The sequence below is a fragment of the Stenella coeruleoalba genome (genome assembly GCF_951394435.1).
Source record: "Stenella coeruleoalba genome assembly, chromosome: 8".
NCBI lineage: Eukaryota > Metazoa > Chordata > Mammalia > Artiodactyla > Delphinidae > Stenella > Stenella coeruleoalba.
This window is the reverse complement of record NC_137154.1, coordinates 77,400,426-77,426,170: the sequence shown is the minus strand read 5'-3', so window position 1 is coordinate 77,426,170 and position 25,745 is coordinate 77,400,426. Positions and strand designations below refer to the sequence as shown.

At 37.9% G+C, this 25,745-nt stretch overlaps 1 protein-coding gene across 1 annotated transcript in view; it reads right to left on the bottom strand.

Annotated features, from left to right (window-relative positions):
- The window catches only part of CFAP300 (cilia and flagella associated protein 300), a gene marked incomplete at its 5' end in the record, with an annotated part of 28,487 nt that extends 12,847 nt beyond the window's left edge, over positions 1-15,640 (bottom strand). The window contains 3 exons of the mRNA XM_079930483.1: positions 3,682-3,757; positions 15,240-15,321; positions 15,531-15,640. Coding sequence (XP_079786609.1) covers positions 3,682-3,757; positions 15,240-15,321; positions 15,531-15,640 — 268 coding nt within the window. The remainder of the gene's footprint in view (positions 1-3,681; positions 3,758-15,239; positions 15,322-15,530) is intronic.
- Between the last annotated feature and the right edge of the window lie 10,105 nt (positions 15,641-25,745).

The window sequence follows — 25,745 nt, the reverse complement described above, 5'->3', positions numbered from 1 at the left end:
CCAAATTCATGTCCTTCTCACATGAAAAATACATTGATTCTATCCCAACAGTCCCAAAAGTCTTAACTCATTCCAGCATCAACCCTAAAGTCTAAAGTCCAAAGTCTCATCTAAATATCATCTAAATCAGATATGGGTGAGAGTTGAGGTACAATTCATCCTGAGGCAAAATTCCTCTCCAGCTAAGAACCTGCAAAACAAGACAAGTTACATGCTTCCAAAATACAGTGGTGAGATAGGCATAGGATAGACGTTTACATTCCAAAAGGGAGAAATAGGAAAGAAGATAGGGGTGATGGTCCCAAGCAAGCCTAGAACTTGGCAAGGCAAATTCCATTAGACTTTAAGCCTCAAGAATAATCCTCTTTGGTTCAATGTTCTGCTTTCCATACCTACTGGGGCGGTTCTTCCTCCAAGGAAGTGTGCTGTTGAAACTGAGGGGGTGACCCTGATGATCTCTAAATTGCCTTCTCAGTCCTTCTCTTTTCTTGAAGAATAGCACATGCTTACAGTTGAGTGGCTCCATGGTCTGGGCCTGTAGGATCTAAAAAGTCTGATAGCCTTCATTTTGTCTCATTTTTTTCTGTCCCCTTTAGTTCAAGCTGGCAGTGTCTTTGCTGGTACAATCCCATCTCTATATCTGGCTTCTGCTGAAATGGCTGATTAAGCCAATAAGTTGCACCCATGATCTCTTTATCAAATGGTTGCTCAAGGACACGCTTAGTGTTCTCTTCAGAACAAGCTTTCTCATTTTCTGCAATATGGATATGCTGAGAATTTTCCAAATCTTCAAGTTCTGGTTCCATTCCGCTTAACAATTCCTTCTTCAATTCATCTCTCTCCTTCCATATTTTACTATAACCATTCAGGAGGAAACAAGCCACTCCATCAATACTTTGCTTAGAAATCTCCTCAGCAAATATTAATTTTACCACTTACAAGTTCTATTTTCCACAAAAGCACTAGAACACAGTTCAGCCAAGTTCTCTGCCATTTTATAACAAGGACTGCTTTCCTTCTAGTTTCGAATGCCATGTTCCTCATTTCCATCTGAGACCTCACCAGAATCAACCTTAACATCCATATTCTAGCATGCACCTCAAGACTCTTACAGACTATAACCATTACACAATTTCAATGCTACTTCCACATTTTTGGGTATTTTTACAGAAGCACTCCACTTGGTACCAAAATCTGTATTAGTCTGCTTGGGCTGCTATCACAAAATACTATAGACTGGGTAGTTTAAACAACAGACATTTATTTTTCCACAGTTCTATAGGGTGGGAAGTCTAGAATCAAGATGTCAGCTGATTTAGTTCCTGGTGAGGACTCTCTTCCTGGCTTGCAAATGGCTGCCTTCTAGCTGTGTCCACATGTGACAGACTCTTATAAGAACACTAATCCCATCATGAGGGCCTCTCAAGACCTTATCTAAACCTGAAATCTCCCAAAGACCTCATCTCCAAATACTGTCACATCAGGAGTTAAGGCTTCAATATAAGAATTTGGGAGGGGACACAATCCAGTGCATAGCACACACTCTCTGTTATGTAGAAATTTGGTTAAATTGTGTCTCCAGCATTTATAAGTTTTACAATGCATCACTAAGATCACACAGAAAGTTAAGAATGTATTGTTTTTTCCCCCTCAATACTAGCATTACAATACACTGGATAGCTCCTTTTTATTTAGTGTCCAAGTCGGTGCTTTTCTGGAAACCCCGTTAATGTGGAAGTGACAGAGGCAAGATGAGTTCTAGAGCCTGGATTTGAATCTCAACTCCACCTGGCCAGCTATGTAAAACTGCACAAGTTACTTAGCTCATGCCTCTGACCCCTCATTTTTGAAATAGGAACATACAATAATACCTCTCTCAGAGTTGTTTTGAGAATTAAAGGAGGTAAATGTGCATAATGCCCTTAGCTGAGCACATAGGAAGCACCCATTACACGTCAGCCAAAGAAGGGCAAAGTATGTCTAAAAGAAGGGGGCCGTGGCAGCTGGCTGAAAGGATATATCAGCACCAACAATTGGCAACGTAGGCAGTGTAGCCAGTAGTGAAGGAGATTCCATCATCATTCTCTTTAAACCTGGTTCACTTGCTTGAAAAATGTCTTTTCTCTCATTAAACAAAAGCTATTTCTTATGCTTATAAAGGCCCCTAGAGTAAAATTAGAGAGAAGATGACCGATATATGAGAAAAAGAAGAAAAGCAAATAGGAGGAGATTAAAAACAAGTTAATGGAAGAGTACAAGCAATCCACTAGAAACTTCTGTTCCTGAAATGGAGTGCTACCTCTTCTTCTATTTTTCAGAGTACTTCTAATTGGTTCTGTCAAGTACATGTGGAATTTTAGAACGTTTCTTTTTGCAGTGCCTTTTACAAAAATTAGAAAAAAGTCAGTGCTGTTTTGTGAAGTATGTACCAAAATGGGGGAAGGTAGAATGCCTATTTCAATGAACGTTATCTTTTGTAAATGAGTTTACTGAAGTTATTGTAAACATGGTTTGTAAACACTATAATACGTGACTCTGATTATTTCCTTTTGAAGATTTGGAAATGGTAAATATATTTGCTTAGGTACTCAGTTTAACTTTGTAAGTAGTCTGAAGATCACACTGTACTAACATTTTGTTCTATAAATTTTGCAGTGGTCTTTAGCCAAAATCAATAAAATTTGACCTACTAAGTCCAACATCATGAACTGTTTGTAAACTTGTGCTTGACTAATACTTCATGAAAAGTTATTTTTGTGTAAGGCCACTAGAGTTCCATGAAAATACGTTGTAAGAATTTACCAAAACAACCCCATCTAATTTAAAATCAACTTACATTTTCTTGAGCACATATTCACATTACCAACCAGATTCTTCTTCTAATTGGAATGATAACTTATTCTGTTAAGAGGGCTCAACCTAAATTTTCAAATACAGTGTTCATGTTTCTGTTTTCAAAATAGTTTTCTGTTAACTCTAATTTATTCCTTGACCTGAGAGTTATTTAAGAGATTTGAGTGTTATTAAGTGTTTAAATGTTTGGGTAATTTTCTTTAAAGATTTCTAGCTGTGTTTCAACGTACTATGAAAATATTATCTATATGAAGTTCTCCTTTTGAGAATTTAAGACTCTCTCCTCCATGATTTAATACATTATTTTTAAAGACTGTTCCATGGTGGCTGCCAGAAATTCATTCCCCTGACCCAGCTGAGATTTTGCCCACGCATCCGCACATCTGTGGAATCTTACCTGAGCTTTTCCCACTGGGTAGAATTGACCAATCCCTTCCTTTTGCTCCCATTGCTATGTTAGCACCTTTGATACACTATTGCACATATTTTAAAATATATCAGTGAGTTCCTTGAGTACACATTTTCTCTTACTCACCTTTATGTTCCCTGTATCTGTCAGAGTCCATGAAAGGTGCACAATAAATACTTTCCAAACAAATGTAAAGAGTGAAAAGTTGCTCTTAAGTGTTAAGCCAGGATAGCAGCAGTGCACTACCAGGAGAATGATGCAGGGCAGGCCTGGCACAGTTGATAATATTTGACTTTGATGTTGTCAACCAAATGAGTCATTATTCACAATTTATATTTTAATAATGAAAATTCCTGAGGTAAAATTTTGTTATAATAGTAAAATAGTAATCTGAAGAGATGAAAATAAATTTTGTTTACCTAATGTAATCCACTGTCCAGAAGAATCTGAAAGTAACTTCAAATTGGGAATAACATTTGGATCTTTAAAAAAAGCCTAAAATACAAATTTGAGGGGAACAAGTTAGATATATTATTATAAACAGTAATAAGAATTAACTTCCTAAATAACTATAGTAAAATCTCATTTAATTTAAATTGGGGAAGGATAATTTTAAATTGCTAAAATGTCTTAAGCAATAAATGTTTCATAAAGAAATGAAGTTCTGTTACCTTCAAGTTGGAACAGTATGAACAATACTGTTATGTCCAAGTAGATACCTTTGGGACTAATTTAATAAATAGAAAGTAATGATTTACAGTGAAAAGTAAGAGGTTATATAATGTTTGAAAATTTTGTTTTCTTTCAACCTTGTTCTCCCAATTAGCTGATGTAAGTAATCACTGCTTCCACTCTCCCCAACTAAATCTAAATCTAATTGTCAATTTAATTCTATCCAAGGGGCACATAGAAAAGTGATAAATTTCACTTCTTTTTAAAATTTTTTTAATATTTTTACACAGCAGGTTCTTATAAGTCATCCATTTTATACACATCAGTGTATACATGTCAGTCCAATTCTCCCAATTCATCACACCACCACCCCAAACCCCCACTGCTTTCCCCGCTTGGTGTCCATACGTTTGTTCTCTACATCTGTGTCTCTATTTCTGCCCTGCAAACCAGTTCATCTGTACCATTTTCTAAGTTCCACATATATGTGTTAATATATGATATTTGTTTTTCTCTTTCTGACTTACTTCACTCTGTATGACGGTCTCTAGATGCATCCACATCTCTACAAATGACCCAATTTCGTTCCTTTTCATGGCTGAGTAATATTCCATTGTATATACATACCACATCTTCTTTATCCATTCGTCTGTCAATAGGCATTTAGGTTGCTTCCATGACCTGACTATTGTAAATAGTGCTGCAATGAACATTGGGGAGCATGTGTCTTTTTGAATTATGGTTTTCTCTGGGTATATGCCCAGTAGTGGGATTGCTGGGTCATATGGTAATTCTATTTTTAGATTTTTAAGGAACCTTCATACTGTTCTCCATAGTGGCTGTATCAATTTACATTCCCACCAACAGTGCAAGAGGGTTCCCTTTTCTCCACACCTTCTCCAGCATTTGTTGTTTGTAGATTTTCTGATGATGCCCATTCTAACTGGTGTGAGGTGAGACCTCATTGTAGTTTTGATTTGCATTTCTCTAATAATTAATGATGTTGAGCAGCTTCTCATGTGCTTCTTGGTCATCTGTATATCTTCTTTGGAGAAATGTCTATTTAGGTCTTCTGCCCATTTTTGGATTGGGTTGTTTGTTTTTTTAATATTGAGTTGCATGAGCTGTTTCTATATTTTGGAGATTAATCCTTTGTCTGTTGATTTGTTTGCAAATATTTTCTCCCATTCTGAGGGTTGTCTTTTCGTCTTGTTTATGGTTTCCTTTACTGTGCAAAAGCTTTTAAGTTTCATTAGGTCCCATTTGTTTATTTTTGTTTTTATTTCCATTACTATAGGAGGTGGATCAAAAAAGATCTTGCTGTGATTTATGTCAAAGTGTGTTCTTCCTATGTTTTCCTCTAAGAGTTTTATAGTGTCCAGTCTTACATCTAGGTCTGTAATGCATTTTGAGTTTATCTTTGTGTATGGTGTTAGGGAGTATTCTAATTTCATTCTTTTACATGTAGCTGTCCAGTTTTCCCAGCACCACTTAAGTAAGTAATCACTGCTTCCACTCTCCCCAACTAAATCTAAATCTAAACGTAATTGTCAATTTAATTCTATCCAAGGGCACATAGAAAAGTGATAAATTTCACTTCTTAAAAAATGAAAACTTTCTGTATGGCAAAAGAAATAAAAGTAGCCAAGAGTTTTATTTCCAGGCACCAGCAGTTGACTCTGGCTGAAAAGATCTGAAGAGAAACTTATTAAAAGTATCTTAGGCAGTCTACTGCCTAATTATCAGGAGATGTAGAGAATCAGGTTAAGTGGGTTAAGTGCTGGGCCCTCAGAATAACACAAAATCATATGTAGAACTGCCCTGATGAGGAAACAGTCATCCTTGCTATAGTCCCATCAAGCACTAAAAAGAGCTACCATGATCCTTTCCTCACCAAGGCTACCGCTGTTCCAGGACTGCCCTAACTGAAAGCTGGATGCCTTTGCCACCACCTTTGCCATAAAAATTCAGGATTCTGTGTGTACCTCTTTCCTTAAGTTGCTCACTTTTCAAAAACTGGTTTTGCACTGATAAATCTGGTTGGTAGCCCTAGATCCCAGGTTTGTGCTCTGAGTGCAAAAGAGGCAAGTATTACACAGTGAAGGAAACCATCAACAAAATGAAAAGGCAACCTACTGAACAGGCAAAATATTTGCAAATCATATATCTGATAAGGGGTTAATATCCAAAGTACATAAGGAACTCATACAGCTCAATAACAACAACAAAACTCCTAAAAATCTGTTTAAAAAATGGGCAGAGAATCTGAATAGACATTTTTCCAAAGAAGACAAACAGATGGTGAACAGGCACATGAAAAGATGCTCAACATTAATCATCAGGGAAATGCAAATCAAAACCACAATGAGGTATCACTTCACACCTGTTAGAATAGCTATCAACAAAAAGACAAGAAATAACAAGTGTTAGCAAGGATGTGAAGAAAAGGGAACCCTCATGCACTGTTGGTGGGAATGTGAATTTGTGCAGCTACTATGGAAAACAGTATGGAGGTTCCTCAAAAAATAAAAAAATAGAACTACCATATTATCCAGCAACTCCACTTCTGAGTATTTATCCAAAGAATACAAAACTCTAATTCAAAAAGCTATAGGGACTTCCCTGGCGGTCTAGTGGTTAAGACTTCACCTTCCAATGCAGGGGGTGTGGGTTCGATCTCTGGTCGGGGAACTAAGATACCACATGCCTCAGGGCCAAAAACCAAAACATAAAACAGAAGCAATATGGTAACAAATTCAATAAAGACTTTAAAAATGGTCCACATCAAAAAAGCTATATGCATCCCTATTTCATTGCAGCATTATTCACAATAGCCAAGATATGGAAACAACCTAAATGACCTAAATGTCCATAGGTGAACGAATGGATAAAGAAGTTGTGGTGTACACACACACACACACACACAGGAATACTACTTAGTCATAAAAAAGAATGAAAACTTGCCATTTGCAACAACATAGATGGACCTTGAGGGTATTATGTTAAATGAAATGTCAGACAGAGAAAGACAAATACTCCATCGTTTCACTTATATGTAGAATCTAAAAAAACAGAACAAACCAAACCAAACAAATAGATACAGAAAGCACACTGGTTGTTGCCAGAGAGAAGGGCTGGGAGGTGAATGAAACAGGTGAAGGGGTTGAAGAGGTACAAACTTCCAGTTACAAAATAAGTAAGTTATAGGTATGTAATGGACAGCATGGTGACTATAATTAATAATACTGTACTGCATATATATATATATATATATATATATAAATATATATATATATATATATTTTTTTTTGATGGTACACGGGCCTCTCACTGTTGTGGCCTTTCCCATTGTGGAGCACAGGCTCCGGATGTGCAGGCTCAGCGGCCATGGCTCATGGGCCCAGCCACTCTGCGGCATGTGGGATCTTCCCGGACCGGGGCATGAACCCGTGTCCCCTGCATTGGCAGGCAGACTCTCAACCACTGCGCCACCAGGGAAGCCCTGTACTGCATATTTGAAAATTGCTAAGAGAATAAAATTTAAAAGTTCTCATCACAAGAAATTTTGTAACTCTGTATGGTGACAGATGATAACTAGACTTACTGTGGTGATCATTTCGCAGTACATACTAATATCAAATCATTATGTTGTATACCTGAAACTAATATAATATCATGTCAATTATACCTAAAAACAGGCAAGTGTTTTGGATTCCACTTCGGACTTCCTAAAAAATGAAAGGTGGAAATCACTCCAAATCACATGTATGTTCAAGAAGTGTTGGGCAGTCAGAAAACATAATGATGTCCATGATGAGTAGTAAAGAAAAAAAAAAAACAATAGATTGGGAGGAAATATTTGCAACAAATATGATTTAAAAGGTGGGGGAGGGGACTTCCCTGGTGGTGCAATGGTTAAGAATCCACCTGCCAATGCAGGGGACACGGGTTCAAACCCTGGTCCAGGAAGATCGCACATGCAGTGAAGCAACTCAGCCCGTGCGCCACAACTACTGAGCCTGCGCTCTAGAGCCCGCGAGCCACAACTACTGAGCCCACGTGCCACAACTACTGAAGCCTGCGTGCCTAGAGCCCGTGCTTTGCAACAAGAGAAACCACTGCAATGAGAAGCCAGCGCTCCACAACAAAGAGTAGCTCCTGCTTGCCACAACTAGAGAAAGCCCGTGCAGCAATGAAGACCCAACGCAGCCAAAAATAAATTAAAAAAAAAAAAAAAAAGGTGGGGGAGGATGACATCAATGGCTTAAAAAAAGCCCAATATTTATAAGAAAAACTGACAGCCTGATTTAAACATAGCCAAAGGCTACAAAAAGTCATGTAAAAATTACAAATAGCCAATAAACTTATGAAAAGATGCTCAACTTCAAGAGCAGTGAGAGAAATGAAAATAAAAACCAGAAAATATCATTTTTACTCATTATATTGGCAAGATTTTAAAAGACTAGTAACAGACTTCCCTGGTGGTCAAGTGGTTAAGACTCCGTGCTTCCACTGCAGGGGACACGGGTTTGATCCCTGGTTGGGGAACTAAGATCCCACATGCTGCACAGTGCAGCCAAAAAGATAAAAAAAATAAAAAGAGTTTTGGTCAGAGTACCAGAAGATACGCACTCTTACATACTGCTGGTGGAAGTGTGAATTTTTCCCACCTTTGGGGAAGTATTGGATACTATCTTGAACTTTAAAAACATGTATAGCTTATGAGCCAAGAAATTCCTCTTTTATGTGTGTGTCATATAAAAATGAAACCACCAATAGATAAGATTTATGTGCAAGGAATTTTTTTAATAGTATTGTTTGTGGTGTCAAAACCTGGAAACTTCAGTGCCCATCAGTAGAATGACTGAATAAAATGGCTGAATAATAATAAAATAAAAGTGGTTGAACACAGTATATCTATGCTAGATGGTATGCAGTTATTGAAAAGAAAGTATTAGAATAGAATGTAAGCTCCATATCCTTTTTTTCTTATTCACTGCTATATCCCCAGGGCCTGGCATTTAGCAGTTACTCAATAAACGTTTACTGTATTGAATTTGAAGGAAAGCCGTAAGTATTTTGAGTAAAAAGAGTAGTTTAAAAGTAATATGTTTGAAAAAACAAAACAAAATAAAACCTCTATTTATATGAACATAAACAAAAGTATGGAAGTATATATACCAAACATTAACAAGTCACCTTGTTGTGTAGGCTTGTGGGAAGAGAGGGGTTGAGAGGGTTGGATTTGATAAAGATTGTTGACTCTTTGTTCTTTGTTGTTTAGATTGCTGCAGTAAATATTTATCTTATTCTGACACTCCCTTTAAGCTGTCACTCTCTTTTCCTAAATAGCTTTTTGAAAGAGGAGTCTATCTTGTTTCACTTCTCTGTCTACCAGTTATTCTTCTGTATCTGGCTCTTGCTCCCATCACTCAATTGAAAGTACACTTGACATCACAATTCCAAAAATCAAATGGACGCAGTCCCTGCTCTCATAGAGTTTACAGACTAAAAGGGAAGATATTAAGTAACACGCTATGAGTGTTATGAAGAAATGCAGGGTGCTATAATGCGAGTACGTAATAGGTAGATCTACTCTACTGGTTTTGGGAAGAAAGGTTAATGCAGAAAGAACATTTAGGTTTAGATCTAAAAGGTGAGTAGGAGTCAGCTGGGCAAAAGGTATACTGGTAAATTCTTAACAAATTCTTAAATACCCCTTCCTCCCAGCCAAAAGCCCTGATTTGTAGCACTTGCTGATTTCCAGGGTGGATTTCAAGTTGCCAAAAGCTTAACAACCAGCAAAGCTTCCTGAAAATTTAGCAGTTAGGCTGTCCTGAGCTGGTTCCATCATGACACTGGCAAGACTATTTTTCAAGATGAAGAAAATGTCAAGTCTGTAAGGGGAGAATGGAAGGGGGACTTCCCACTGAAGACAAGTAATGAGGTTCAGTGTGACCAGAGTTGATGGGCTGATGGTCTGATGAGGTTGGGGAGTTAAATAGGACCTTGTAGGTCAAGTCAAAATTTTTTATCTTAATCTAATATTGATCTAGATTGATCAGTATTTTGAGCTTAAGGGCAGTTGGAAGACCCTGAAGAGATGTAAACAGAGGAAAGATGTGGTTAGAGTCATATTTTTAAAAGCTCATTCCTGCTGCAGTGTGGAGATGAATTGAGGGGATGTAAAGAGACTGATTAGGAGGCATGGTACTACTGTAATCCAGAAAGGTCTGATGTTCCCATGAGAATGCTATCATGTCAAAATGACAGCAAATGGGAGGGAGAGAAGTGGATGGATTCAATGAATATTTAGAAGAAGGGACAAAGGGAGAAGGAGGAATCAAAGATGACTCTTAGAATTTTTGCATGAATAATAAGGCAGAATGAATGTTGTTTAATGAGAGGCTAAAGTGGACAGGACCAGGTATGTGGGTGAAAATTAGTACATTCAACAAATATTTGTGAATGTCTACATTATGCCAAGCAAGACAAAGTCTCTGTTCTCATGTCTCCACATTCTAATGGTGGAGGTTAAAGGTAAACAATTTACAGGTATCATATATGCCCAATTACAAAAGTCTTCCCCCAAATTATTCTTCAGAAAAAAGGGAAGTTGCCTTATAACTTTAAAAAGTCAAATAAAGAGTGTTTGTGCAATTATTTTAATTTATATAATACACATCTTGAAAAGATACACATATGCTGGAATTAACCCCAATTAATACTCGTTCTGAATGCTTTTTAGAGGTCTTCTGAAGAATCAGCAAAAGGGGGAATTTAATTCAGGTTTAGTAATTATCCCTGGGGGGTATCCACTTACAATTACATTTTAAATGTCATAATGAAAGGAAGTAGGTTAAGTGGCCTGCAGTGAATTGGCCTGGAGCCAATGGAAATAAGTCTTCATAAAGACCCCTCAAAGCAACAGTTGTTATTGAAATCACAATTATATACCTGAAGAATGAATTTTTTTAAAGAAAACAACAAACCCTGCCCTAATGTGTACAAATGGTATTTTGCGTTATAGAATTTCCAGTGAGACATTAGAAGGGATTCTCTGAATCTCAGATAGCTTTAGGAAAGCTGATATCCTTTGGAAAAATATTTGATTCACAAACTAGTTCCAGTGATAACAAAGATACTGATGTCAAATGCATGTGAAGATTTGCATAAACTTGTTTCATAAAATGTGAGAGTAGAAACATATTTCTGAACTAATATTTTATATAACACAGTTTAAATATATATTATATGTCACAAATATGAAATATAAGTAGATGTTTGACTTTATCATCTATCTGGCAGACTGCTGATTTCTGATCCAATATCAAATCTCTCCTTCTTCCTTAAGGAATCCCAATTTTATTTGGGACAGCAATGTGCTCAGCTAAACATTTGCAGTTCCTAGCAGTCTCTGTCGTATGTGGTCCTGAGATGTAAGCAGAGTCTGGTCATGAGATATAATGTGTTGTGCGGATCTTCAGAAAACTCTGTAAATTAAGGAGGTCCCTTGCAGGACATATGGAAGATTCCTGTCATTATCCCTAGTCCATGGTGAGGATGCCAACACTATATACTAAGCCCAGAGCTTTCTCTTGAGACTCAAAGTGAGATAATATATTGAACTATCTAGGATATTTCCACTTGTATGCACCTCAAATTTAGCATGCCTGAAACTGAATTCATTTTCATTATATACTCTTTTCCACTTTCTATGTATTTAAATTGGCCACTCTAATCAACCAAATCAAAAACTTGGTCATCCTACATGTTGCCCTTTGCCTAACTCTCAATTATCTTATCAGTCCTTGAGTACTACGTTTCTCATAAACGTCTCTCCAGGCTATCCCGGTGCCCCTGTCTTAATTCAGGGTATCACCATATACTGTCTGGAGGCTAACAGTTTCCAATTTGTTCTCACTGCTTCCAGACTCAGTCCTAACAATCTACCTTCCATACTTCTGCCAGGTGATCTCAGTACTTTAAATATTACTGTCTTGCTGAAAACCTTTCAGCAACTCCTCAGCAGCTAGATAAAGTCTAAACTCCTTTGTATGGCACATAAAGTCTTATACAATATCGTCCCACCCGTCTGTCTAAAATAATTCCACTTTGTCTACCTGACAAACTCCTACTCATCTTTCAGGCCCTAGCTCAAGTGCCCTGTCTTTTGGAAACCCTCCTTTAACCACCTCAGTCAAAAATGACCACTTTCTCTTTTGTGCCACTACAGTACCTTGTGCATGTTATGTTTTATATCACTTCTCATTCTGCAATGCAATTTTTGGTCTGTTTCCTTCTCTTTAACTGTGTATTGTTCATCTGTACAGACTTAGGAACTAAAGAAATATTTGCTGGATGAATATTTCCTTCCTTCCTTCCATCCACTTACTACCTCACAAATAAACTTTTGGAACATAATTTGTTTTTAAGTTGAAAGGGAAAATTCATAATCTGGAATCCTAGTTTAAGCAATACCCTTTGTTCAGTTATAGTTTTTGTAGTAGAAATGAATGGAAGTTGGAGTCAAAGGCCTGGGTTTTGCCATTTGCTGGGCAAGCTTGCACAAATTATTTAATCATTCTGAGCTTCAGTTTCCTCAGCTGTAAAACGGGGGTCAAAACACCAAATTTACCAGATTGTTGTAAAGATTAGTGATAAATGGATAAAAAGTGCTGAAAGCTAAATCTGGCACACAGGAGTCACTACTGCTTTGGGAAAACACTTTGTAAAGTAGTATACAAATGTTAATAACAATAACAGCACTTATTATGAGCCAGGCATTTTGCTAAATATTTTACATGATTCATTGAATCTTCATAATAATCCCATCAGATATTCAGCATTATTTTCATTTTCAAAAAGACAAGCACTGTGATCATTTTGCAGAAAAGTAAACAGAGGCTGAAGAAGGTTAAGTAACTTGCCCAATGTCATAGAGCCAGCAAGTGGCAAGAGTTGGAATTTGAACAGAGACAGCTAACTTGAGGCCAAATGAGCGGGGGATCCAGGTTTTGTAGGGCTCTAAGCATAAATGATTTTAGGGACTCTAAGAATACAAAACATCTACTTTTGAAAAACTCCAAAAACATGTGAACATACTGCTGGAGTATCTCTGAGTTCCTTGGAAGGGGATTCTCTAAGTGAGGAGCTTTAGCTAGTGAGGGGCCCTGAAGATTCATTAGCTTCAAGGTAAATCTCCTTCTGGGCCATGCTCTTAGCCACAGTGCTTTATTTCCTCCAAATTAGTTACATGAGTAAAAATAATGATTGTATGAATACAGTTCTTTAAATTGAAATATGGGAATAATACTGTCTACCTCACAGGAAAAAATTAGGATAAATAAACATGAAGATATTGAAAATTAGTTTGAAAAAAATTGCCTGCTATTTGGAAATTTGTTGTGCTTTATGGATGAATTTTGATTTTGTTGAAGAACTTTGTGTCTATTAAAACTCAAATTAATTCTACACCCGTCTCTATGAAATTTTTCTGACACCAACGACCCTCCAATTGAGTGATCTTTTGTTTTCCTTGTGCCTAGGGCACCTTATATATCCTCCAGTATAGAAATTATTTTGTCTTGTAGAGAGTTCTTTACATTTCTAGCTTCCAAAACTGTACACATCACTTACAAGCTGGGATCAGGTCTCTTCATCTTTTTAATACCTCCCAGCAGGGATACAGTAAGTATCCAACAAATATTTATTGAGTAAATGGCTTATATTAAAAATTGTACAGCACTCTAAAATTCAGCAAATTAAAATCCTGATCATCTCCTTTTAAAAAAATATTAATTTGAGAGCCAGTACTGGCATAAATGAAAAATATTAAAAACTATACAAATCTTACCATGAATATTTGAGAAATGTCACTAATGCCATCATCAGTGGCATATTATATTAACATTATAACACTAACTTAGGTAAAGGGAAATAGACATTTAACCAATTTACCCTCTGTTCAGGGTTGAAGAGTACTCCACCCTCAACCCTCTACCCAAAATTCATGTCCTTCTTGGAACCTCAGAAAGTGACCTTAGTTGGAAACAGGGTTGTTGCAGATAAAATTAGTTAAAATGAGGTTATACTGGAGTAGGGTGGGCTCTTAATTCGAAATGACTGGTGTTGTTATAAAAAGAGAAGAGACACAGTCATGGACACATGATGAGAGAGCGCTACGGGACTTTGACAGAGGTAGAGATTCAAGTTCTGCAGCTGCAAGCCAAGGAGTGCCAAGGACTGCTGGCAACCATGAGAAGCTAGGAAGAGGTAAGGAAGGATTTGTCCCTATAGATTTCAGAGAGAGCATAACCCTGCTTTCGGACTTCTAGCCTGCAAAACTGTAAGACAATACATTTCTGTTGTTTTAAGCCACCCAATTTGTGGTACTTTGCTACAGCAGCCCTGGGAAACTAATTTCCCTCACAGTAAATATTTTGGTTTCTTAACTAGGCTAATATTTTCTTCACTGCACTATCATTCTGTATGAGATGATCTGATTTTTTTATTTGTTGGCAGTCTTGCCACGGGTCTGTAAGATCCTTGAAAGCCAGGCTCCTGTCTGTCTTGTTCCTTCTAGCAACCCCACCACTTGACAGAATTCCTAGCACATGGTAGCTCTCAGGAAGTGTTTGTGAATGAGTAAATAAACTATGCCAACTATGCTACAGTCAATGCCTGAAGGGCATGAATGGCAAAAATAATATCACAAACCATAACAGTATTTTCCATTTAATTGAGGATTAAAAACTTCAGGATTTTAAATAACGTGAATGAAATTTAACAAACACACCAGAATTTGCACCTTCAAATGAGTTTTTCCCTTTTCAAAGCAGCTACCTCTACCAGCTAAAGACTTATTCCAATAACTCTGCCACTGCTTAAGACTTTTTCTGGAATTCTTCATTGGAACTGCTAATAGAGCCTGTACTCACAGGGTAGACTTGATTTCGAGAAACAACCAGAAGTACTTTGAAGCTAACCCTAGTAAATAAAGCTGGTGATAAAGCTGGATAATATTAGGTGTACCTACTAAAAGAGAGACCCAATTTTCTAGCGAGAGATTGACTTTTCAAAATAGAAAAGTTCTATATGGCAGGATACTGAAGATGAGCTAATTTATGGTGATACGAAATAGAAAAGTTCCTCTTAAAACTGATCATTTGAACCTTTTTATTATTCTCAAACTCCAAGAAAACGACGTCATTAAGTAATGGCGGCTTCACAAGAATTTATGCCGAAGTGGGAAAAAATGTAAAATTATCAGTGGTCCAAGGGACTCTCCAACCCCCATACCAACCATAACGAAATCATCCTTCCGATAAACCTGAAACGTCTGGTCAAACCCGAACGCCTGCGCCTTGATTCTACCCAGCATGGACCTGGGGCAGAGAAGAGAAAGACAGTCGACTTGGGGTAGCATCCTCTGGGGGAGCACATTCAGCCTGTCCCACCCACGAAGTCCGCCCCTCGCCCCTGTTACTGCTGCCTCCCGGTTTCACTCAGGAAGGGGCCGCCTCGCCGCCCGACCCGCGTCTCCGCAGGCGCGAAGACCGAGGGCCTCTTCTCTTCCTGCCCCTCGGCCTCTCACCACTGGCGGAGCCGGCTGGTGGTCTCCGGCGTGCTCAGAGACTTGAAGGTTTTCTGAGGCAGGAATCTGAAGTAGTAGCCGCCCAAAGGCACCAGCTCCCCAGCCGCCATCTCTGTATTGGCTGCGCGGAGCGACGGTCGTTTCCATAGCAACGCGGGGGTGGTTTCCATAGCAACGCGGCGGCCGTCGGGTGGGCCCGACGCTTCGGGGGCGGGGGCAGAGTGGGGCGGGGCCACGGGTCTACCTAGGCTGAGGAGACTCGCCTCCCGGCCCGGCTGCAGCTAGCGGAGGAAGAATCCCCCTTGGGGTTTCGGGGCGCAGCTACCGCAGCTTCTGCCTCAATTACCGTCACTTTCGCTCCTTCACGCCATGTTAGCGGTGCTGGAAACTAGGGGTCGGGGGCGGAGAAAAATTGCCAGTACATACTTGTTGAAATTAACTCGATAATAATTACGCCGCGTGGGTTAATTTCTTAGTCTCAAACGGTGTAATCTTAGATTTATAGCTATCTAAGTTTAGTGACTCAAGCATTTCTGAATAAAAAGTTATTCTGAATTACTTAGGTTAATTAATTAGGTTTAACTATCATGACTACTTGGGAAACTATTCTTTTACCATCCGGCTTTTTTTTTTTTCTTCAAAAGTTACATCTGAAGGCTAAAGTAATTTTCCATATACACTACAGTACAACGTGCTGTTTAATAGAAACACATATTTCTTATTTCCTATTGAAAATGACCTTTCGTATCTATAGTTTTGTTGTCGTTTTGTTTTGTCTAATAGCTGTGTATCTGAGCTTCAGAAGGGGGAGAGAGGGATGTCGTTCTTTTCCACCTCCTTGCTAACTCCCTTTCCTTTTCCCCTAGTCCTCCAAAAACTGATCTTGATTATTCCATATTCAGCCAACAGCAGTAGGAGAAAGAGGGAGGGAAACGCAAACACACAGAATATTCGTTTTCGTTGTTGATTTTAGTTTTTCATCAAGCCTTGGTCTTCTAAGTAGATTTAGTCCTTTTATGTTATGGACATGGTTGGGTTTAAGCTTACCATCTTGTTTGTTGTTTTCTAATTCTGTTCTTTTTTCCTTTAATCCAAAAGTAGGCAAGAAAGGAATAATAGAGTATTTTTATTATTCCATTTTTCTCCTTTTTAGCTTTTTAGTTATACATTTTAGTATAATTTTTATTGGTTACTCAAGATAAAATATGACTCCTTGATTTATTACATAGCACCTTAACCCATCACTCACACTATGTTTCAAACAAGAACCTTACAACAGGTAAAATCTATTTATTCATTTTTCACCTTTCGGGTTTTTTTGGTCAATATTTTACTTCTACATAGGTCCAAAATACATTATTTTGTTACTGTTATTTTAAACAGCCAGTAATATTTCATATTTGCTAGTATATTTACCCTTTACATTTTTCTTATTCCTTCCAGCAGTTTTGAATTTATAATCTGGGATTATTTTCATTGAGTTTGAACATCTTCTGTTGGTATTTCCTATAATTCAGGTCTCCTGATGAGTTTCTCAGAGTTTGTTGTGTGAAAATGTCCTTATCGTCATTTTTAAATGATATCTTACAACAGACTGTACAGAATTGTAAGTTGACAACTTTTTTCCAGCACTTTAAAAATGTATTCTGTTGTCTTCTGGATTCCAAATTTTTGTTGAAAGGTCAAACATTAGTTTTAGTGTTGCTCCGTTCAAAGTCATATGTCTTTTTTTCCTCTTCCTGCTTAAAATTTTTTTCTTTGCCTTTGGTTTCAGTAGTTTGGCAATCCTCTTCCATCTGTCGTGTGTGTGTGTATGTATTCTTGTGTATGTGTGCTTTTGTGTGTGTCTTCTGTTTTCATCCTGTTTGGGATTTGCTGAGCTTCTTGAATTCTTTCACTGATGCCTTTTAACCAGTTTTTAAAAACTCAGCTATTATCTCTTCAAATAGTTCTTCCACTTTGTTCTCACTCTTCTCTTTTTCTTGGACTCCAATTACATGTATATTAGAACTTTTAACTATTTCCCATATTTCTCTGTTATATCTTTTTCAATTCTTTGTTTCTTCTTGTGCTTCATCTTTTCCATTCTTTATTGACCTGACTTTGAATTCACTAATCTTTTCTGCTTAACTCTTAATTTCAGATATTTTATTTTTTAGTTCTTGAATGTCCATCTTAATCTTGTTTAATATATTCTATTTAAATCTCCATTTTTTCATTCATTTAGTATACATTTTTCTTTATTTAACAGGTTAAAGTTATTTTTAAATCTTTGAGTTCTTCAATAGGAGAATTATTTTTGGATCTGCTTCTTTTCCCTGTTTATTTCTTGATTATAAATCATGTTTCTCTGTCTTCTCACACATTTAACAACTTTTTGTTTTAGGTACAACATTGTGTGTTTGAAAAGTGTAAGAGATTCAGAAGACATTATCTTCCACTGGAAAGTATTCACTATTTGAAGGTGAATAGCCGACAACTTTAATACAATCAGGGATTCAATGGGTCAAGGCTAAGTTTTAGTTTTAGTAGGACTGAACCGCAGTCCATCTCTTTTCTCCTATAACTTGAGCAGGCCTGACTAAAAATCTAACAGATCTCTATCTTCTTGGCCCCCAAAGATGAGAAAATTCAGGTTTTCCTTTCAGAGGTGTTGAGCTTGCTCTTTAGCTTCCCACATCCTACAGCATTGAAATTTAGCAAATGTCTTAATGGGGAGACTGAATGTGTGTTTGAGGCAGGCCCCATCCTTCCAGTAGGACTTTGTATTCTAAGCACCATGACATTATGGAAGATCTCACTCTGTGCTTTAGAGGCCTTTGTAGAGCAACTCAGCATCCTACACGTAGCACCCAAACTCAGCAAATTTTCTTTGGAAGTGTAGCCGTGTTTGACCCTTCAGACTTCCTTGCATGACCACCAAAAGTCATTCAATCTTTACTTTGCATATCAGCCAGTAAATGAAACTATTGAAAGAAAGGTCTTGTAAACATCAATTCATCTTGGAAGGATTTTCTGAGGGAAGTATTAGAATGCAGATTCCTTGATTTCAGAGACCAGAGATTGAGACTCCACAGGTCTTGGATGGTGCCTAGGAACTTGTATTTTTAATATGCTCTTTAGATGAATTCGATGAAGGTTTTCTACACTATTCATTGAGAAAAACTTTCCCACACTTTCTTTACAATTTATCTTAAATCCCATCTCATGAAGAAATTTATTCCAATACTTCTGTCTGACTTTGTATACATTTAGTTTTTGCTAGACAATCAAATATTTGGTCATATACTATACTGTACTTTTATTTTTCTGATTTTTTGTGAACATCTTTCCAAATAGATTACATACTGTTCAACATGGGGGAATTTGCTTGACATTTTATAAAAACATTTTCCACATGACCTAAGCACATAGTATTTGTTTAGTTAATTTTTTTCTAGGTTTTTCTGGTTTTATTGTGTTATAACCAACATACAATAAACTGCACATATTTAAAGTGTACAATGTCATGAGATTTGCTATATGTGATATTTGTGGGGTTTTTTTTCTTATTAGTCATAAATTTTATACACATCAGTGTATACATGTCAATCCCAATCGCCCAATTCATCACACCACCAACCCCACCCCCCACCGCTTTCCCCCCTTGGTGTCCATACGTTTGTTTTCTACATCTGTGTCTCAATTTCTGCCTTGCAAACTGGTTCATCTGTACCATTTTTCTAGGTTCCACATATATGCATTAATATACGATATTTGTTTTTCTCTTTCTGACTTACTTCACTCTGTATGACAGTCTCTAGGTCCATCCACATCTCTACAAATGACCCAATTTCGTTCCTTTTTATGGCTGAGTAATATTCCATTGTATATATGTACAACATCTTCTTTATCCATTCATCTGTCGATGGGCATTTAGGTTGCTTCCATGACCTGGCTATTGTAGATATTACTGCAATGAACATTGGGTGCATGTGTCATTTTGAATTATGGTTTTCTCTGGGTATATGCCCAGTAGTGGGATTGCTGGGTCATATGTTAATTCTATTTTTAGTTTTTTAAGGAACCTCTATAATGTTCCTTAAATTTAAAAAAAAATCCCCCATTAAAAATAAAGATATAATTATACTTATTTTGGACTTAGGATGCTAATTTAAATTAGGAATTTTTTGCTTATGTTTTGCATTACTCAAAAGTAATCATTTTTATTGTGTTGTTGATTAAATTCATCCTCTTTTTTTCAACCCTATAATCAGTGATTATACTTTGACTATAAAGTCTTAAGTTCAATATTTACTTGGAAATTGATAGTTTTCTAGTTGTTATTTGTCACTTAACTATGCATGATTGGTATATGTTCTATACAACCTTTATTAATTCGGTCCTGACAATAGTTTTTTATTTTTATCTCCCAATTATCTTTAAGTTTTTCTTTTTTAAAAAAAATTGCATAAGTAACACATGTTTAACACAGGAAAGAAACAAGTAAGCAAAAATAATAAAAATACCCATAATCTCAGAACTATGATTTTTCAACTTCTTGGAGCAAAGAAGAACATTTTCCATAGGGAGATTTTCCAGAAAAAAGATGTTTTCAGTCTAACTTTCATTGACTCACACCTTAAGGAGTCTTGGCCGGACAAGTATATGTGGAAAAAAACCCTCCCACATTTACAAAACAGTTCTCATATTGTGTTTAATTTTATGTATGTTTATGTTGTTTTTAATCTTTATGGTCAGTTTCAGTATTTTCACAGTACAGTATTGTTATTGATCAGGGTCCTTGGACTCTTTTATTAAAATATTTATTTATTTATTTTTGGCTGTGTTGGGTCTTTGCTGCTGCGCGCGGACTTCCTCTAGTTGCGGCTAGCGGGAGCTACTCTTCCTTGCGGTGCGCGGGTTCCTCATTGCGGTGGCTTCTCTTGTTGCGGAGCACAGGCTCTAGGGCACGTGTGGGCTTCAGTAGTTGTGGTGCGTGGGCTGTAGAGCGCAGGCTCAGTAGTTGTGGTGCACGGGCTTAGTTGCTCCGCGGCACGTGGGATCTTCCTGGACTAGGGCTTGAACCCGTGCCCCTTGCATTGGCAGGCAGATTCTTAAACACTGCACCACCAGGGAAGCCCCCTTGGACTCTTTAATCAAAAGAAATTGGTAAGAGGCCAGATGAGGAATTCAGACAAGGCTTTACTGGGATTCGTGCTGCAGCAACGAGGGAGCAAAAACAAATAACAGGTTCCCTTGCTCACCCGCTGAGGGGCTGCTAGCTGATCCCTTAAAAGGGGTGAGGGTGGGGATCGATTGGTGGATTGGGCTGGAAGGGTGGCTTAGATGGTCTGCATACCCTCTTGGTGGTGCTGTGTGCAGGGGTGATGTGCAGTACCGTGCTATTGCTCCCTGCACCTCAGAAGTGGCATGTGGTTTTTGGCCTCTTTGTATCTTGCTGTTCATAATTTGTCACAACAGGGCAGTTACAGTTTCTTTATATTCTATTGCTCTAGGAGATGCATGTCCACATGCAAGCACTGCAGCAAACGGTCCCAGGCCCCAGGTCCTAGCCTGTCTCAGTACAGCTATGTTTAACAGCATGGACAGTGAAGTCAGATCAGAAATCCAACTCTAGCTCTAGTGTCTAGGTTTCCTCATCTGTAAATAGAACATAATTTTTTTTTTTTTTACTTTATAGGGTTATCATAAAAATTAAATTAGTTAAGTTGTGTGAAGTGCTTATCACAATGATTGACACTTAAAATTCTAATGTATGGTAGTTCTTAATATTAATGGCTATTTTCATGTGGGCTTCTAGGAACAGAATCTCAATATATAGTTTGTGTATATAGGAAATAAGGTTTTGACTTGACATATTTTAATTTATGGCTCTCTCCTAGAGACTCACTGGGTTAGAAATTATTGTTTTCTCTCCTTTAGCTTCTTCTAGTTTTTCATCACCTAATTGCTATGAATCTCAATTTTACATCCTTAAAATATGGACTTTGCCTCATTGGATTGTAAGTTGTTGCTACAAGATGAAGGTGTTAATTATTACTACTGGCTCCCATTCGCTTCATTTAACTGTAAAAGTTTACCAAGTGGTACATTACCGTTGTTCTAATATTTGGTCATTAACTGTTATTATTCTTTCAGGTTTTACATTCCTTTCATTTGGCTAGTTAGCACCTTGCATGTCGCTAGGCACTGTGGGAATTCCAAAATGTATAAAATATCGATCCTGCCTTCAAAGCCTTTACAAATTATTTGGAAATTATTGAACAATACTTGTCATCTTGCTATTTCATGTATTTAAACTCTACTTGCTTCCTCTCATCCTTCTAAAATTCAATCTAATCTTATTGACCATTTAATTGCTCTCTAGTCACTGTTTAAAGTTGCCAAACTACCAGCTTTTATCTGATAATTTACAATACACATGTATTTTACCTAAAGTAAGTCTGACTAAAAACATTCAATAAAGTGAGGAGGGAGCTAATTCTAATATTGACTTATATCAATGTGTCAAAATAGCACTTATTTTCTTTCTGTGGTTCTACTTGGTATAAATTTTCTATGATTCTAATGATTTGAAAAAGATTTACTGAACACAGTTAGAAGCCAAGAAAAATATTAAGCTGATTCCAGTGGTTGTGTGTTCCTGATAGATAAGAATAAGCTTTTTACTTTATAGAGGAATGAAATAGTAGCTGTGATCACAAGTAGTTGAAATTTGAAAAATGTTGTTCATCAATAAGTTATTTTGTTTAGATCAGTGGCTATTCAAAGTCAGTTCATAATAAAAATTTCATTTCATCTGTGGCCAAATGGACAAACTAAGGGTGGTGTACTTTTTCATAAAATTAAATCACTTCGTATTAAAGAACTTTATTTTTAAATTATGCTCTCTTTTTTGTAATTAAAATCTCCTTTCCTTAGGAAATCATCATAATTAAATAAAAATTTTATAACCCTATGTTGGGTTGGTAGAGTAGAGCCTTGCTACTCGAAGTGTGGTCGATGGACAAACAGTATTGACATCATTTGAGAGCTTGTAGAAATGCAGTATCTCTGACCCCACCCCAGACCTACTGAATCAGATTCTGCAGGTGATTCGTATATACCTTAAATTAGAGACGCTGGTCTAGATGATACCCGTCTACCAGCCCTACCCCCTTTTACTCTTATTTTCAAGTTATTCTATACTTCCATCTACCCAATTGCTCAGTTCAGAAACCTGGGACTTATCTTTGACCCTACCTTATCTCACCCCTCCCTTATCCTCTCCCATATAAAACTCATCATTAAACCTTATAATCTTCTAAATGTATATACTACAAACTGTTTACAACTCTTCAGGTTCCAGTGTTGACACTTTAGTCCAAGCCACCACCAATCTTTTTTTTTTTTTTTCTTTTCTTGCGGTACATGGGCCTCTCACTGTTGTGGCCTCTCCCATTGCGGAGCACAGGCTCCAGACGCGCAGGCCCAGCGGCCATGGCTCACGGGCCCAGCTGCTCTGCGGCATGTGGGATCCTCCCGGACCGGGTCACGAACCTGTGTCCCCTGCATCGGCAGGAGGACTCTCAACCACTGCGCCACCAGGGAAGCCCCAATCTTGTTGCTTGGAAGACTGTAAGCAAGACTTCCTACCTCATCTCCCTCTTTTACTTTTGCCCTCCTGACATCCATTTTGTACACAGCAGCCAGATTTGAGCTTTTAAAAATAATAAATCAGATTCTAAGACTATCCTGTTGAGAATCCTTTAATGGGTTTCTGTTGCACTTAGGGTAAAATCCAACTCCTGATGGTCTATATTCTTCATTTTCAGCCTCATTTCCTACCTTCTTCCTGGGATCCCTACTCAGGGATCCCTAGTCTGGAAAGAACCAAGCTCTTTTCTTGCTCAGGGCCTTGGTAAAAGTATATCCTTTGCCTGGAACACCTTCCTTCCTTTTACTTTCAGCCGAACTACTTTCTATGCATCCTTCACATTTCAAATTATTAATTGCTTCCCCAGAGGGACCTTTCTGACAGCCCAGTTAATACTGGTTTTCCTGGTTATCCTCTCATAACACATACTTGTCCCTCACAACGCTTATAACAATGTACAGTTATTTAAATATTTGTGTGCTTCCGTAGTTAATGTTTGTCTCCCTCACTAGCCAGTAAAATTCAAGAGGTCAGAGACTGTTCAACACGTGTTCTTTGTCACTGGCGCACAGAAGGAAATTCCAAAAAATCTCTTGAGTAAATGAATCAATGATTCTGATTTTTCTGAGCTATATCATATTATATATGAAAAAGGCAAATAATTTGAGTTGTATTTTTGTCCTAAGCATTAAATTTAGCCACAGGCAGACTTGCTGCCCGGCTATATTTATTTAATTTAAAACAATTTTGAGTACTTAAGGATTAAGAAGTCTATTTAAAGGTAACATTTTATAAATTTAATTTATAGGTAGTGTAGTACTGTGGGTAAAGCATAGATTTTTTTTTTTTTTAAAGAGTGCTCACAGCGAGGTTTTTTTTTTTTTTAGTTTATTAATTTATTTTTATTTATTTTTGCTGTGTTGGGTCTTCGTTTCCGTGCAAGGGCTTTCTCTAGTTGTGGCAAGCGGGGGCCACTCTTCATCACGGTGCGCGGGCCTCTCACTATCGCGGCCTCTCTTGTTGCGGAGCACAGGCTCCAGACGCGCACGCTCAGTAGTTGTGGCTCACGGGCCTAGTCGCTCCACGGCATGTGGGAGGGATCCTCCCAGACCAGGGCTCAAACCCGTGTCCCCTGCATTAGCAGGCAGATTCTCAACCACTGCGCCACCAGGGAAGCCCAAGCATAGATTTTTTAGATCAAGCAATCTGCTCTTTATTCTGCCAGGTGCTAATCTCTAAGCCTCAGTTTCCTCGTCTGGATTGCTGCAATAATATATATGCTTAACGCTGTGCCTGTATGTGCTAACAGAACGTTATCGTTATTTGCTTATGTATTGATTTTGACTACGTTTAGCACAGCTGCAGCCTGTAGTTCATCAAGTCATACGTCTCCGGGCAGTTAAAAGGCCCTGTGGTAAAGGAAAGGGTTAAACCTGACGCCTTCTGTTTCTGGAAGACCTCTGGGAGTGGGGTGGGCTGGGGTGGAGTTAGGGTCTCAAGAAGATATAAACAAGTAGGGGGTAGAACTTGCCTCTCTGTTCTGTGACAGGGCTCCTGTCTTTGACCTTAAAGCTTTTCAGGGCTGTCAAAAAAAAGCAGTTCCTCTGCCTTTCTAATGGCTGTTAGTCTTGTTTGGTTTCTATAAAAAATACTTTTTATTGCAAAATCCTGGTTTTGGTTTGCACTTGTTTAAACAAAATTTATGAAATGTTATAAAGTTAAGGTGTCTTGATTTCCTACTCAGATCAGTCCGCCATGCCTCCAGCACTGCGAGAGGGACAAGGGCCAGCGAGGGGCTGAAACTCTTGCCTGCAATGGAGGAAAACGCTAAAGAAGTCAAGCAGGAGATCCAATCTTCGGGAAATTGGCACACAGAAATAAAGCTCCGATCGGGGAGGGTGTGGCTCTTGATTGTTATTTATCCGTTCTTTATGGGTAAATCTACAGATAAACCTACATAGATAAACCTACACTAATCCAAGAACTCGGGATTGCTTGAAGGAAAGGACCGCTGAACTGTTTCACATTTGTTTTGTATGTGAATGGAATTCTGGTCAAAGATCCTCCTGTAAACCTATTAAACGTGACCACCCTTCGCCACACAACTGTATCCTCCCACCTGAATTGCCTTTCCTCATCTTCTGAGATAGCCTGGCTCGTTGTGTTGTTTCCTATTTGGAAATAGGAACATACTTGTGAGGCTCTGTTCCTGGGTGCCTCTTCGTAAGGGTAATATTTATCTAGCTTTTCAGGCAGGCAGGTGCGGCCCCTCTTCCAAGGCTACAGGAGATGCTTTCATTTAGTGTGTTGCAATGTCAGGGAACTCCAGGGATGGGGGTGGGTGGGTAGGGGTCTCCCAATCAGGGCATGTCTCCCAGTCAGGGCAGGTCTCTTTGCAGACCCCAGGAGACAAAGTTAAATTAATTGACAAATTTAAATCTCCCCAGGAGATTTAAAAAAAAAAATTAAACTTTTTTACAAGAGGGATGGGCTACTGTTGATGCTTTAAGAGATTATTATGATTTGTAAAAAACACCTCCTCAGAAAGCACAATAATTTTGTTAAACCAGTTTATC